The sequence below is a fragment of the Maylandia zebra genome, linkage group LG5, assembly GCF_041146795.1.
Source record: "Maylandia zebra isolate NMK-2024a linkage group LG5, Mzebra_GT3a, whole genome shotgun sequence".
NCBI classification, from domain to species: domain Eukaryota; kingdom Metazoa; phylum Chordata; class Actinopteri; order Cichliformes; family Cichlidae; genus Maylandia; species Maylandia zebra.
In genome coordinates, this window is record NC_135171.1 from 30,348,225 (window position 1) to 30,365,102 (window position 16,878).

The 16,878-nt window shown below is 39.4% G+C and overlaps 1 protein-coding gene across 11 annotated transcripts in view; it reads right to left on the reverse strand.

Moving 5' to 3' along the window:
* The window catches only part of ptprt (protein tyrosine phosphatase receptor type T), a 328,497-nt gene that overhangs the window by 74,489 nt on the left and 237,130 nt on the right, over nucleotides 1-16,878 (reverse strand). For 7 of the 11 annotated variants that reach the window (XM_014413047.3, XM_014413046.3, XM_014413045.3 and 4 more), the window contains one exon: nucleotides 776-930. In XM_014413047.3, the coding sequence (XP_014268533.1) occupies nucleotides 776-930 (155 nt within the window). Of the gene's footprint in view, nucleotides 1-775; nucleotides 931-14,785; nucleotides 14,816-16,878 lie in introns of all 11 variants that reach the window. The other 4 variants (XM_023155006.2, XM_023155005.2, XM_023155004.2 and 1 more) reach the window with 2 other exon arrangements.

Consider the following 16,878-nt stretch of genomic DNA (forward strand, 5'->3'; position numbering starts at 1 on the left):
GTATTTTCAGTACAAAAACATTATTTTACGTCAAAACTGCAGCACGGACAGTTAGAAAAAGAGTGCAGGCAATTACGTCCAGCATTAGCTTGGTACTTAGTCCCTCTTCACCATCCCTGGCTTTCAGTGGTCAAGCACTCCCAAAAGGCCAGCATGACATTTTCAAGTGAAAATGCCCTCCTGAGAGGTCTTGTCTAATTACATCAGAATCACACACAGTTTTACAAAAAGCTGGGACTACTCCCCAACAAATCAAGGCCTAGTTGAAATGTGTGGAATATGCTGTGAAAGAGGATATGCACACTTATATTGTACTTGTATAAAGCACCACATAAAGGGAAAAAATAGAGAGCTCAGCTGAAAATTGTTAAAACAGCACTAAGTACGATGGAGGCTAGTGAAGCAGCACAACACACTATGGGTGAAAGACGGCCATATGGAGAGTTTTATTATAAAAATGAAATGTCCACTATTTGAATAAATGAATGTGACAAAATGATTAATGGTACAGAGTCCTAGCATATGCATATTTTAGGGAGTGACAAGGGGAAAAGAAACTTGAAAGTTAACTTTCAGAGAAACAGCAAATTAATTAAATCTGTGGGGTTTTTGTTATTTTTTCTTAACACTTTCCAGAAAGAATACAATGTGGAAAGGACAATGTAGTATTATATTTTCTTGTAAAAAAAACAAAACAAAAACATTATGGTGCCATTTACAGCTGATATCTTCTGGATGCACCTTAGGGCTAGAACTGCAGAGCATTTTGACTTACTGAACCCATTGAGGTCCTGGTTGGAGGTGGAAAAGGGGTCATCTTTGTGTAAGGTGCTGACTTTAGTGGTGCTCTTATCAGCTGTGGTGACTGGACCCATCTCCCTCTGCTGAGTGGAGCTGCTAGCAGTTTCCTTCTGCTTTTTTGCCAACTTTCTATAGAGGTTCAAAAACATAAAAACAAGGATACACAAAGATGAATTATTCACATACAGAAATGCATGCAATTCCTTATATCCACATGCAGCGCGTAAACACAAAGGCACATATACAAAGAAATATTCTTTACGGAACAACAATACTCTTTGGAAGATGAGTTATGGTGAGAACACTAAGAAAAGAGAACATTTTCTTTATTATATGCAGTGACTTGAAACAAAAGAGAATAAATGGCAATATAAGAATGAACAGTGAGTTCTGTGCGCAATAGTGTAGGCAGAGACACATTTCACAGCAAATATTATATGAAACATATATTTTACTTTTTACTTTATGTCAAAATGACAAGGAATATGATTTTGATGATGTATAATGAGTAGTTAAACCCAATCAGGAAGTAAACATGTGCATTTGCATCATCTTTTTAAAAGGTGTGTTTTACCAACAATAAAAAAAAGTTTCTCCATATCATCATTCTAAGGGGCTGTTTCCTGTTGAAAAATGAGCAAACTGCATAAAAAAGTATTTTTTTAAAATGGCCTATGTATGTATAGAAAAGCCTTAGAAATTACAGGGTAAGCTGTTATTTTGTCCCCTCTTATATTACTACAGCAAGGGGGAAAATACAGGTGATATGATTCAATATGGAGAGGCTGACATTCAGTACTTCCAGAACATGTGGGGCTTCTAAACTGACTATATATAATGGTAAGGGTAGTTATGCAGTGACTGCTGATGAGATGCCCCTTGAGTGTGAATGTATCCTTTGATATTTTTTCCACTTATCTGCCACAACGCCCATCTGTTGGCCATTTTGCATAGACTATTTTGAGTTTTGCCTGAACCTTCAGCTGAGAGACCAGATGGTAGAAGAGACAGAAAACCATTACAATCTGACATTGTCCAATAGATTCACCAGAACTAACGGAAATATCAAGACAAAGCATATTTTTACTATCATATTCTATACAAGGAGGAGGGCGCGATAATATAGTGGTTAGTACTGTAACCTCAAAGCAAGAAGGTTTCTGGTTTGAACCCAAGCTTGGACCTTGTTGTGTGGAGTTTGTTGTGTGGGTTTCCTCCTGTTATGCCGGCTTACTGCCACAGTCCAAAAACTGCTTAAATTCACAGAATAAAGCACTATATAAAATTTAATACAAAATTAAATACAGAATTAAATACAAAATTTTCTTGATGACTTATAAATCGCAGAACGGTCAGGCTCCAGAATATCTGTCTGACTTACTGCAGTCTTATATGCACCCTAGAACTCTAAGATCAAGTGACCTCTTGCTCTTGGCCACTTCTAAGTCGAGGCTGGTTCACAGAGGTGACCGGGCATTTGTGGTTGTGGCACTGAAAATGTGGAATTATTTACCTCTCCAGATTAGCAAGGCCCCAACTGTCAGTCTTTTCAAATCCCATCTTAAAACACATTTTCACTCATTAGCTTTCAACATCGCATGAGAGTTACCTATCTATCCACTTGGTCACCTGTTACCAGATATTTGTTATTGATGTTATTTGTTACTGTGTAATTGTTTTTATCATCTTTTTACAGTACTTTGGCCAACATTTTGTTGTTATTAAATTTGCTATATAAATAAAGTAAAAGTAAAGTATATAACTGTACGGTTAAATGCGGCTTATTGCCTAAATGTTTTGACTAGTCAGTAAGACAAGAAAAGTGATATGAATGCCAGTCCATTACGTTTATCTTCTAAACCTGTTTTCAAAAAATGACCGACAAACACAGAAGTGATAATTAACGTGCTACTTTTAAATATCAATGTGACATATTGTCCTCTAGATACAGAACAATTCGACAGTGTGACTTAAATAAGCTTTGCAGTCTGACTCATCTCGATATGAGGAAACTCTGGGCTTGGACATCACCTTGACTAGACAGATGTGTCCAAATCCTGACCACTCGCCAGACTTTGTGTGTCATTAGGGGCCCACAAGGCTTGTCAAATTTTAAAGCGTGAAAAAGGCTAAAAACATGTAGTCTCATTTTGCCTGGATTTAAAAGACAAGAGCTTCACTATCGGAATAATTGGATACCAAAAGCTACAGAACATTAAATTATAAAATCAGAAAATATGTATTTCGCAGTATATGTTACATTTTGCAAGCATTTGCCTTTAAATGCCCATGAACAATCGGTTCACATGAAGTAAAACAATAATACCGTTTTTTAAAACAAAAAACAAACAAGTGCATTTTGTTGATGTTAAATGCTCATTGTGCATTTCAATTAATGCACTGTATATTACTGGAAGTACTTATAATTAAATTGAATAACTAAATGGTACATGGGTCAATCTGTATAAACTGAGAACAGTCTATTCATGGGAGAGTAGCCAGGTCTTTATTACCTGCTTGATTTGGATGATAATAGAACTTGGATGCCAATAGGCTCAGCAGAATAGCAGCCCTTTAATGTAGAAGTATACCTTTTTATATTCTTTTGATATAAAAAATAACCTTGTGGATGCGCTTTAAACCACCATTTAATGGAATTTACTTTGAAATCATAGGCCCAAGTGATCTACTAATTAATTAATCGTAAAAGAACCATTTAATCTTGCAAAAACACTTACAGAGTGTGATATTTATTAAACTACTCACGTCAAATACTTACTGAAGAAGCTGCTACATGAGGTGTTCACCTGCAGTCAGGAGTCATATCCAAGGACACTTTGCCATGAAGAGGGACCAGGGATCATACACCCCACCCTGTAATTACTGGACGACCAAGTCTACCACCTGAACCACAGACTTACCACACTGTTTGATTTTAGATCCTAAAAAGGATACTTTTTTTTTTTAGCATATTCTTTTTTCCAATAGTGTCTTAAAAAGACAGCAGAAATGACTCCATGCCATGTCATTGCTTCCAGCATGGCTGTCAGATGATATTGTATGCTTCAGATCATGAGCCATTACTTTCCCTCTTCATACATTTCCCCTCATATATTTCTCAGTGTTTTCTAATTGGCACCTTAGTTTGCAAATGATCAACAAACCCTATCATTAATATGTATTTCAAAATAGAGTAAATATAAATACATTTTGCAGATTTGTCCTATAAAATTAGTCATACTTCTTTCTCTGAGTTTTTGAGGAGAAAAGCCTCCTCCAGAATCCACCAACACAACTTTCTGCTTACTTTAAGTATCTGACATCTAGTCACGAATGGTATACAGTGGGCTGTGTACAAGAAATGGTTATAATAGTTCGATGTGTATGTGTGTTGTTGTTTCTATGAGTAAACACTTGATCTCCTTGATATCTGTGTATGCACTGCAGGTGCTGGACATTCAGTGTTTTTGGCTGTGTCTAAGTGTTACATGTGTCTGTTGTATTGGACTGTTGGTGTACACTGGGCAGTGAGTGGGTGTGTTCCTAAGTGACTTATCACGAATCCGCCTAATACGCCTGCTTACACGTGTCTCTGGAAAACCTGCAGTGTCTTGCACAGTCACTCTAAAAGGCAAATAGAGAAAACACAATGTCACTCATACCTATATTGAATAATCGTGAGTCTCTTAACACTTACTTGCTACAGGATTGTTTCACTACTATATGTTGTTAGTGAGACATGAAATTAAAACTATGTACTCCACAAAAAAGTCAATAAATATCCAAAGGACACACTGAATCTGTTTCTTGGCTAAACAGCATCTAGAAAACATGAATTTAAAAAGAAAATGTTGTGTGTGTGTGTTGCACTTGTTAAGCCCACTAAGGGTCAGGAAGCAATAAGTGTGAGGTCAAAAGCGAAAGCAAGATCCCTTTTGATCCCCATGATTCCATTGGCTGACAGAATAATACTAACAATAATGTTTGTTTGTGACTGAGAGAGATATGTAGAGATATGAAATTAAAGCAGTAAACCCATTATAGTGTGTGTGTGTGTGTGTGTGTGTGTGTGTGTGTGTGTGTGTGTGTGTGTGTGTGTGTGTGTGTGTGTCCACATAGCAGGCAGGTCTGGCCCGGATCTGGTATCAAGCCAGTACTGCTGGCTGACTTCTGGCATGATAAGACGTATGTCATCCAGATATGGGCCAGGCCTGGCATAGATGACACTGTTTATGCGATGGCATGCCATATCTGGCTCGATTGTGGTTTGGTTCATGTGGCCCAGGCCCATAGATAACAGGTCTGGCCCGGATCTGGCATCAAGCTGGCACTTCTGACTGACTGGTGTCATGGCAGAGTGTATGTCAGCCAGATGTGGGCCAGGTCTGGCAATGATGGCACTATTTATGTTCCTATTTTCCTATTTTAGTTAGAAGACCCAAATGCCATGTTTCAATACTATACTGCTATGGTAGCCAATGTTTCAAATGCAGGTTTGACAGGTTTGTGAATGTACACTTTATCCAAAACCTAGTGACGGTTTACTCATCTTTGCCAGTGGGTGGCTGTAGCTCAGGAGACAGAGCAGGTCAACTACTGATCAGAAGGCTAGTAGTTTGATCCCTGGCTCCTCCAGTCTGCATGTCAAGAGTGTGAATGTGTATGAATGTAGTTAGGAAGCACTCAATTTAGAGAAAGTGTGTGAATGTGGCATATTGTATAGAGCACTTTAACCCTCCTGCCTTCTTGGGACCTTTTTGTACCACTGCTATGTGTTAAATGGCTGCCATTTCCACTGTGTTCAGTGGAATATAACCAAACTTGCCACAGGATAGTTTTTACCTGTCAATGTTAATATTCCAGTGTGAATTCCTTAAATCAGCCTAAAATGGCTGAGCAGCAGAAATCCCCACACCCATCACCCTGGGGACCATTTTCTGCCCATTGACTTCCATTATAAACGCTATTTTTCAACCCCAAATTATCATCATATGATTTTATTTTTTCTTCTTTTCTTGGATGTCAATGAAGACTCAGGGCCTTGAAGTTTTAATTTTTAAATTGCAAAAAAAATGCAAAAAAAATAATGGCAGGTCAAAATGTATGTTGGTGCCAATCTTTGGTCCATCTAAAGGCCTACTTATAATGACAATCACATATTACTTCAACTGGTTTTTTGTGGAAATATTTAGTTTCGTTTTTTGGTTTTTGGGGCTTTTAACACAGGGCGCTCATGTAATAACACTGGGATTTGAAGGGTTAAAACAACGAAAATATAATTAAAACTTTACATGAATATTTCAGGGAGAAGTAGTTTTACAAGGTTGGCTAATTTAAAGTGGAATAAAATATGGATATATGGTCTTTTTATGGCGTGGCTGAGAATGGTCCCTAGGGTGATGGGTGTGAGTTTTTTAAAGGATGGCAGGAGGGTTAAGTAATCTGGGAGACTAGAAAAGCGCTATAAAAGAGTCAGTCCATTCACTGAGTTTCGTCATGTTACTTTTGCATGTTCTGGCACATGTTGTTATTACATGGCTTGATTAAGGTACACATTAGGCTGACATCTGGGGCCAGAGTTGAAACTGTTCTGGCTCAGCACAGGGCCAGCAGTGTGTCTACAACTGGCCCGTGGCTGCACCCAACTTACACATGGCCCACATACCGCAAAGAATGACGGTCCACACATGGGCCAGCACAGGACCACCAGTGTGTCTGCAACTGGCCTTGTGCTGGCCCATGTATGGGCCACATCTGGCAAACCAGATCTGGGCCACCAAAGGGCCATTCTTTGCAGTATGTGGGCCATGTGTAAGCACATTGTGTGGGCAAGATCCAGGCCACACCAATTTTGCTATGTGTGTGTGTGTGTGTGTGTGTGTGTGTGTGTGTGTGTGTGTGTGTGTGTGTGTGTGTGTGTGTGTGTGTGTGTGTGTGTGTTTAAAAGCCTGGGATCAGATGATGAGCTGTAGTTGCCCTTAAGCACTTAAGCCAGGGCGAGAAAAGACATAAGTAAAAATCAAAGACAGATGATAAGACAAAGACAGAGCAGATGTGAAAAGTGAACATGAGAAAGGAGGAAGACAAATGAAACAGCTCATCAATAAAGAGGCAATAAATAAAAAACAACAACATAAAAACAAAGAAAGAGTGAGATGAACGATGTTAGAAAGAACATTTTCAGGAAAACTACAAGAGACAAGAAGGAATGACCTTACAAAGTTTCTCCCATAATCATTTCCTTCCATCAACCCCAGGTTCAACCTTGCTATGCTCCACACCAATTTATAGGCGACAGAACCTCAAAACCTCCTGTGTGATTGGAGCTTAGAGTGGCCTATTCCTGACTATCTGACTGCACTTTGACAGAAAAGTGGGCAGAGATGAAGAGGAAGAGGAAGAGGAGAGCAAAGAAAGGAAAGTCAAATAAAAAAAACTGAAGAGAAGGAGAAAAAAATAAAAAACAGGAAGTTGAGGAGAAAAATGAAAGGAAAATAATTTTTCCTTTCATTAGGAAATAGAGGTGGCAGATGAAGAAAGTGACAGAAGTAGAAACAATGCAGCAAAAGCAGGCATAGAGTGGAAGAAGTAAAAGCAAAAGACAAAAACCTGCAACTTGTAGTGTGTGAAAGGCTTCCCCACTCTCCTCCCCGCTCTTTCACCAAACCTCGACCTAGCACACATTCATACCAATAATGGACTCATTTAAATGACAAATTCCTTGCATATTCTAAGTGGCACTGAGCACGACTTAATCCTTCTTTAATGAATGTCACGGCGGCAGTTCATTAAGTACTAAGGTTACCCTGCCGGGTGCAACCACGGCAAAAATCATGGACTTCTTTGTGGCCAGAGCGACATTAATTGTAGGCTGTTTGGTAGGTTGATAATGAGAGATTTTTGGCAGAAATGTCTTTTTTTGTGTATGAGTGTGAGAAAAGATACATTATAATAGAGAGACATGAGATGAGATGAAATGAGGTGAATCAATGCATCAGTAGATATGGTCAGGAAAAAATTTAATTCTTTCTTATTTGATGTATTAACCTGAGCACTTGATGGGTCCATTTCCAAAATGCTGTATATGTAAAATTCATTACCAAATAATATAATAAAATACAAAAGTTGCTATCCAGGGAGTTAAAGTTTATCTGAAGCTCAGGAGGTAGAGCAGGTCATGTACTGATAGGAAGGTGTGTGGTTTGATCCCTGGCTCCCCCACTGTGCATGCCAAATATCCTTGGGCAAGATACTAGCCCCAAGTTGCTCTTCGATGCATCCATCGGAGTATGAATGCGTGTAAAATGCTTGTGTAAATGGGTGAATGTGGCAATTTGTATAAAGCACTCTGAGTGCTCCAGGACAGTAGTAATGCTCTAAGATCTAAGAATCAGTCCATTTACCAGTATATTGTTTTCAAGATAAGTAGGATCATTAATTTGACATCAAAATGGTAATGCAGTACAGCTGTTTCCTTCCTTCCTTCACCTTCTAGACATCCATGTCTATATTTCAGTAGCAGAGTTACTGTTTTGACTCCATGGAGGAGATTGCTGACATATAGAAAGATAATGGCCAAAAAATTTTAAAATCACCTTGTCCATTCTTATTCAAGTTTTTGTGGAAATGATTGATTCTTCAATTTTCAGAAAGCAAACTCTGAACTGAATTTATTTCATGGCAGCAAGTATGGCTTGTTGATACAAACTCATGCCAAGAGAATTGCATTCATTTTAGTTGAAGCTTGGCAAGTGATCACGGCAACCTCAAGGCGTCCAGTCAAACATGGGAGAGGCCATTTGTTTCTTTTGTTGAGTGAGAACTTCTGTATTATGGCTAGAATGGCGTCAGCCATTTGGTTGGCAACTAGATAGCTCAAATATCCTCGAGCCATCCCCAGCCAGTGCTGAAGTCAGACAGGCAGTCAGTCACTTCAGGATGACAGCAGTAGCTCCAGAGGAGGCTGCAGGCGAAGCCCAAACAAACTTTCATCTGCGTATCACAGGATTTAGAGACAGACCCAACAAGGGAGGGAGAGATTGAGGGATATAAAGAGAGGTGAAGAGAGAGATAGAGGTTGAAAAGACAGAGTGAACCAAAACACACAAACACACACTACAGGATTGCAGGAGTCTTGTGCAAATTTAAATCCCCTTCTCATCTAACAGTAAACCTCCTTGGGCTATAACTGTGCATCTATGTATATATGGGTGAGACTGGCTGTGCATTACAACCAATTTTTAAAAGTGGGAAAAAATGTATGTGTATTTTCAGCTTCTTAATTATTAATTTCACATTTTCTACATATTTAGTTGTCATGTTATGTTTATTTGTATGTTTCCATTAGGGCTGGGGTATATGGCCTCGAATCCATATCGTGGTATAATTTGAAGCATGTGTCGTAACGATATATATCACGTTATATTCTTTTCTTCTGTATACCGTATTTTACACACTATAAGGCCTTTAATTTTCTCAAAAATCGACAGTGCACCTTATAATCCGGTGCGCCTTATGTATGAATTCTGGTTGTTCTTACTGACCTGACCCTGACTACATGGGGCTCAAAATCTGTCAAAAAATGGTTTAGTACAACTTTGGTAAGGTACGAAGCTGCACCACTTGATGGCTTGTCGGAGCATTACGGCTATCGTAGTCAGGAGCCTCGTGAAGTAATCTAGGTCCAAAACTCTGTCTGCTTCAGGTCCCAAAGTCAAACAAACACTGCAGCATCACTGAGAGTTAAAAACTGTCTAAATTCTTTCATCTTTAATAAATTCATCAGCGTTGCTACTAGGGATGCACCGATACCGATACCGGTATCGGGTATCGGCCTCGATACCACATTTTCTAAAGTACTCGTACTCGTTAAAAGTCCCCCGATACCAAGGACCGATACCACGGTCTGAGACCTGTCTATGTTTGAGCGGCATGTAAGGGGTTAATCACAGGCGCCGAGTGCCCGCCCCCAGGCCCCGGCTGCAGCTCAGAGCGGGGAGAAAGCGAAGCGAGACATATCAGCTGTGTGGAACTATTTTAAAGTGAACGATTACGCGAAAACAAAGGCGGACTGCAAATTGTCCTCAGCGAAATTGTCCAGAGGAGGCTCTAAAGGTAGCGCATTTAACACAAGCAATTTAATCAAGCACCTAAAATCCCAACACAACAACAAATACAAAGAGTTTACCCACGCTTATTAGCACAGAGGAGCATAGCTGATGCTATAGCAGTGGGACGGAAAATAGTTGGGCATTTTAAACATTCCGCCTTAGCCTACTCCCGCCTCGAGGACATTCAGGGACAGCTCAACCAGCCAATAAAGAGACTGCAGCAGGATGTACAGACGCGCTGGAACAGCACGTATTACATGCTCCAGTCCCTCATTGAGCAAAAGCAAGTGCACGAACTCACTGACTATCTCACCGCTCACCAATGGGCTCTTATGGAGACGACTGTTGCCATCCTCACCCCCTTTGAGGAACTAACTAAAAAAAGTGAGCAGCTACAACGCACTAGCCTCTAATGTCATCCCAGCTGTGACTGTGCTAGTGAGACTTCTAAACAGAGAAACAGACGAACAAATTTAAAATTAAATTTTGTTTTTTTATAATTATTTATTCTGTAATGTGTTGCATACAACATGCTTTTCATTTTAAATAAATGTTCTTAATTCCAAACTAGTCCCTTGTTTGTTTGTTTTTTGTTAAATTATAGGACTAAAGCTGTTACCTGCAAATTTAAATCATCTTTTTATTAAGTACTCGGTATCGGTATCGGCGAGTACTGAAATGCAAGTACTCGTACTCGTACTCGTTTCCAAAAAAGTGGTATCGGTGCATCCCTAGTTGCTACTTTACCAGTTAAGTTTAACACCCAGGCATCCATGAAAACAGAATTTATTGAATCTAATGGAGTTGGAAGTTAGCAGGAAGTTAGCTCGCTAGTTTCCACCTGAACATGAGAGAGATTTCTGAAAAAATTTAAACATACAGCTCTGCTGTCACTTCCAACATAAAGGAAGACAGAAAACTAAACAGCAGTGACTTTTTTAGGGTTACTGAAGTTGGGCTAGTTGATATATAATGATGTGCTACGTGATGTTAGCATAACATAAACAGTGAAGCTGGAGGATGAACGCTAACTTTTTTCCACTCGATCAAACTCTACGGGAGGGTTCCTGATGGTTAGGGACAAATGCAACCGCATGGCAGGATGCTGTGAACGGACCAAACTTCAGTCAGGAGAACAACTGAGATAATCCATCCACAATACGAGGTTAGTCATTAATATACTGCAACAACATGGGAACAGAGCAGCTGCGACAGAATTCAACATTAACGAATCAATGTTACGGAAGTGGATGAAGCACAGTTTCTGGCTTTCCTCATATTCCAAAACATGCTTTGTCTCTTTGCTATTACTGTCGTCTGGCATAATTTGCAGATGATATTGCTTGCAGCTGCTGCGATGCTTTTGACCAAAACAGGCGCAGCTTGATGACACCATCAACACGAGCTATCGCAGTAGAGCGGTATAGTCAAAATGTCTACCGTTGGCCAAATTCATATCGTTTCTACCATATACCGTTTATACCGCCCACCCCTAGTTTCCATCATATCTTTTCTGCTTATAATTGTATTTCAATTATGGAGTTTTGGTCTTTAGAGATACTGATAGTTATAGTCATAATAAAAATGACAAGAACTATATTAGGTTGGTTTGAGAGAGACTTTTATCAAATTCAAATATTTCATATAAATCAAGATCTTCATGCATTTGTGTCTATGTGTAATAATCCAAACTGTCATCTAAGGACATTCCTTGAGTTCAAGCTTACTCTGTCAGTCTGTGTGTGAGCTGTACATTTGTCCAAGGCTGTTATTGTGGTGTGTTGGTGTATGATTTTGACAATAGTCAAACAAGGATTAGGATTAGGATTATTCTTAAGATGTCTGCTTGTGTCTCCACTGACATATTTATATGAGATTCAGCATGGCAGGTCATGCTCATTTTTTCTATGCCGAGACAAATTAAACACTGTCACGAGTGTGCAAAAGCAGGAAAACCACAGTGATGGCTGCTGTCTTTCTAATTGTGCCAGTTTCATATTATAAAAAAGCAATTTCCAGTGGGTCAACAAGCCTCAGGGGGGCTGTTTTAAAAAGAAGTGTTGGTATATGATGACTTTTCTACTCAGTAAGGAGCCTGCTGGAGATCTGGAGGAAATTTTCAAATGCTTTGAAGACAGCTGCAGAAGTGAAGAGTTTTAAAAATTCTCAGCAAGGATTTGTGCAGGAGCTCGGGGCAACACCGTGCATGTGACTGTGCAGGTATACTGGTGTGTGTGTGTGCACGCCTGTACGTGTTTCTGCGTGTATGAACAGACAGCTATAATAGTGCCTCATTAGAACTAGTTAATAAGGAAATAGCCACTTGGTAGAGAAGATAATAGTGAATTACATTGACCTTTTAGGATGAAAACACTTTAAGAGACGGACCGTGAAAACAATGCAGATGAAGTTTGGCTGAAATTTACCCTCACTGCCAAACTCACGCTCTAGTTAGTTCAGCCACCCAAAAATATCAAAAGACTTCTTCTCATTGTTGATTATACAGGGGAGTGCAGAATTATTAGGCAAGTTGTATTTCTGAGGAATAATGTTATTATTGAACAACAACCATGTTCTCAATGAACCCAAAAAACTCATTAATATCAAAGCTGAATGTTTTTGGAAGTAGTTTTTAGTTTGTTTTTAGTTTTAGCTATTTTAGGGGGATATCTGTGTGTGCAGGTGACTATTACTGTGCATAATTATTAGGCAACTTAACAAAAAACAAATATATACCCATTTCAATTTTTTTTTTTTACCAGTGAAACCAATATAACATCTCCACATTCACAAATATACATTTCTGACATTCAAAAACAAAACAAAAACAAATCAGCGACCAATATAGCCACCTTTCTTTGCAAGGACACTCAAAAGCCTGCCATCCATGGCTTCTGTCAGTGTTTTGATCTGTTCACCATCAACATTGCGTGCAGCAGCAACCACAGCCTCCCAGACACTGTTCAGAGAGGTGTACTGTTTTCCCTCCTTGTAAATCTCACATTTGATGATGGATCACAGGTTCTCAATGGGGTTCAGATCAGGTGAACAAGGTGGCCATGTCATTAGTTTTTCTTCTTTTATACCCTTTCTTGCCAGCCACGCTGTGGAGTACTTGGACGCGTGTGATGGAGCATTGTCCTGCATGAAAATCATGTTTTTCTTGAAGGATGCGGACTTCTTCCTGTACCACTGCTTGAAGAAGGTGTCTTCCAGAAACTGGCAGTAGGACTGGGAGTTGAGCTTGACTCCATCCTCAACCCGAAAAGGCCCCACAAGCTCATCTTTGATGATACCAGTCCAAACCAGTACTCCACCTTGCTGGCGTCTGAGTCGGACTGGAGCTCTCTGCCCTTTACCAATCCAGCCACGGGCCCATCCATCTGGCCCATCAAGACTCACTCTCATTTCATCAGTCCATAAAACCTTAGAAAAATCAGTCTTGAGATATTTCTTGGCCCAGTCTTGACGTTTCAGCTTGTGTGTCTTGTTCAGTGGTGGTCGTCTTTCAGCCTTTCTTACCTTGGCCATGTCTCTGAGTATTGCACACCTTGTGCTTTTGGGCACTCCAGTGATGTTGCAGCTCTGAAATATGGCCAAACTGGTGGCAAGTGGCATCTTGGCAGCTGCACGCTTGACTTTTCTCAGTTCATGGGCAGTTATTTTGCGCCTTGGTTTTTCCACACGCTTCTTGCGACCCTGTTGACTATTTTGAATGAAACGCTTGATTGTTCGATGATCACGCTTCAGAAGCTTTGCAATTTTGAGACTGCTGCATCCCTCTGCATGATATCTCATTATTTTTTACTTTTCTGAGCCTGTCAAGTCCTTCTTTTGACCCATTTTGCCAAAGGAAAGGAAGTTGCCTAATAATTATGCACACTTGATATAGGGTGTTGATGTCATTAGACCACACCCCTTCTCATTACAGAGATGCACATCACCTAATATGCTTAATTGGTAGTAGGCTTTCGAGCCTATAAAGCTTGGGGTAAGACAACATGCATGAAGAGGATGATGTGGACAAAATACTCATTTGCCTAATAATTCTGCACTCCCTGTATAAGGAGTACATATTTTGTATAGTGTTACTATTACATTAATTACACTATTACATTTGGTTAGTCAGTATAGCAGGTGAATATAACTTGTGAATGTAAAGCAGAATGGTCAGAAGTATTAGACTTAAGACTAATATTTAATAGCAAAGCTATTTGAGGGCAGTTACTATGCAAAATGTACATACGCAGTAAATTGAGGTTAATATGTATATATCTCCTTTAAGTGAACTTAATATTGATATTACACACTTTCCCCAATTCTTTTCTAATATGTCACATGCAGTTTATGTCACATGTAGTAAAGATTAAATGAATGAATACATTTTACCAAACATTTGTTTTTCCTAGCAGCTAAAGAGGGTCAGTATTTCTAATATGGCAGCATAACACTGCAAACAATGTTGTATCTCTCCTGTGTTGAGCAATTTTATTGGCAAGCTACCAAGTGCCTGCTTTTATCTTGCTCTAGACTTATGTTCAAGCCAAATAACATTATTGTGACTGCACGCTGCAGTGTTTGTGTACCAACCATCAAATAAGAATTTGTCTTTGGCAGGTAATAAAGTAGACATTTTATCATGCAGTGCAAATGACAAGCTGGCTCTTAAAAATAAATAAATAAGAAAGATTGATTTTACTATAACCATTTTTCTGAAAGCTGTGATGGCATAGAGGATTTAATTGTTTTGATAATTAAATACTTTAACAGTATACATGAAAAAGGACAAAAATGTAACAACTCAAAAGGTAGCGATAAAAAAAAAGAGTATTGGACTGAGAAAGGAATTTTTCTGATGTGAAATCTCTACTTACAGGTAATAAGAGTAGGAATAAGCATGTCTTCTGAAGCATGGTGAGGTGAGGCCGATGATGACAACAGAGCAAAACCCAGAAGAAGGACAAACACATTGGATTAGTTCATGAGTTAAATGAAAATGTAATTCTGACTGTATTTATTTTAAATTGATAAACTACCTGTTTTTCTTTCAACTGTTTTCCCCAACCTACCTGTACAACCTGCCTGTCTGAATCCTAAATTTGCTTTTCTATGTGTCCTCATCTGAAAACATTTGTTGTCATTTAACTTTGTTTTTACAGATGCTGAATGGGTTATTTTTTGTAGGGGTGCAACGATACACAAAATTCACGGTTCGGTTCGGTTCGATACTTTGGTGTCACGGTTCGATATTTTTTCGATACAAAAAAATGTTCATGCATTTTTAATTTGTCATTTATTAAAATTATAAATATATATTTTAACTCAAAAGTACAGTTTTTAAATTTAACCCTAACCCTTGTGCGTGTTTTTTATTTTGACAGCGAATGCGCACCTGCGGACCACTTATGTGCAGCCCTGGTTATTTAGCTCATCATATCGCAGCCACAGAAATTCTTTTGTCCATGAAACCATAAAGCTGCACTTTCTTTTTGCCTTATAGTCTGATTTGTCATAACTTCTCCGTTTTGAGGTAAGCTTTTCTTTGGCTGTCACTTCTTCACCCTGACCTGTCTTATTTGGCTCAGCAGAACTGAAATGCTTTTACACGCTCACTCACATAAGCTCAGCGATTCTCTGCGCGATCAACCTCTCACATGTTTAAGCTTGCTGCGGGAGATTTCACTTGTCATGTTTGCATAGTAAGCTAACGATTAATAAGACGATGTCAGAGGAATTGGTGCACAAATTATCATCACTCACAGATCAGTGCTGTCGCTCTCTATACACAGTTCGCACGATTGCAAAGTGAAAGCAAAAAAACAAGCGCAAATTCAAACGCGACTTCAATATGTCACATATTGACAGTGGCTCACCGATGCCAATGACATAATTACCCAGCTACATTTCTGAAAGAATGCAAAAGCATTGACATATATTTTTCCTACAATAGCCCGACGGGCAGGGAAGAGAAAGATTTTGGTAGCCCGACTGAAAAAAATCGCTAGCTCCAGGACGTCGGGCTAGCGATATTGCAAGCCCTGTATCTGATTGAGGAATCACTCATCTTTGGAAAAGAGAGTTTATTACAGAGAAATGTCTCTTTCCAAAATAAAAGCTATACTATCCGCTTCTTCTGGGCTATATTCTCAGCAGCATAAGGAGAATCATGTGCTAACAGCTGTCTAAATGACTCGGCTAAAGTTAGTAGCATGCTTGTTGTTTTGGTCTTTGCACTAGGATGATGTCGGCGTAAATGTGCAGTCATATTCGTTGTGTTCCCACTAGTGCTTTCAGGTTAATCTCGTTGAAATGACCTTAACGCCACAACACGGCAAATCTCCGTTAACGAGCTACCGCCGATCGCTCCGTGCATGGGGCTAGACGGCCAACACGTTAACGAGCTAACTGCGCTAACACACTAGTTCACACCAATGTAATTGAGCATTGCATGGCACATCCAACATACTGTTTTACTTTAGTCCATGACTCGCTTACCTTCAGGGTCATACGTCACATGAAAACCAAAATAATTCCAAACACCAGATCTGAATGAGGTTCAATTTGCCTGTTGCAAGTAGAGCTTAACTTCTGTCTCGCTAGCTTGCCCTGCGCTCTTCCTTCTGACTATGCTGTCTGTGTTGAGCGCTCAGTGGATCTGCGCTCGACAGTGCAGCCTAGGCGGAGTAGTCGAACACAGATTCACTGAGCGCTCAACACAGACAGCATCGTCAGAAGGAACATTGATAAAATAAATTACAAATGTTGTATTGTTCGATACATATGCGTACCGAACCGAAAGCACTGTATCGAACGGTTCAATATCGATACGAATATCGTTGCACCCCTAATTTTTTGCTATGAAGTATATATTAGTACATCTAGCTGCTGATGAATTTAATTAATTTTTCGCTACTGCATGTTGGATTAATATATTTTGCCTTCGCAAAATCTCAAGAAAAAGTTCATG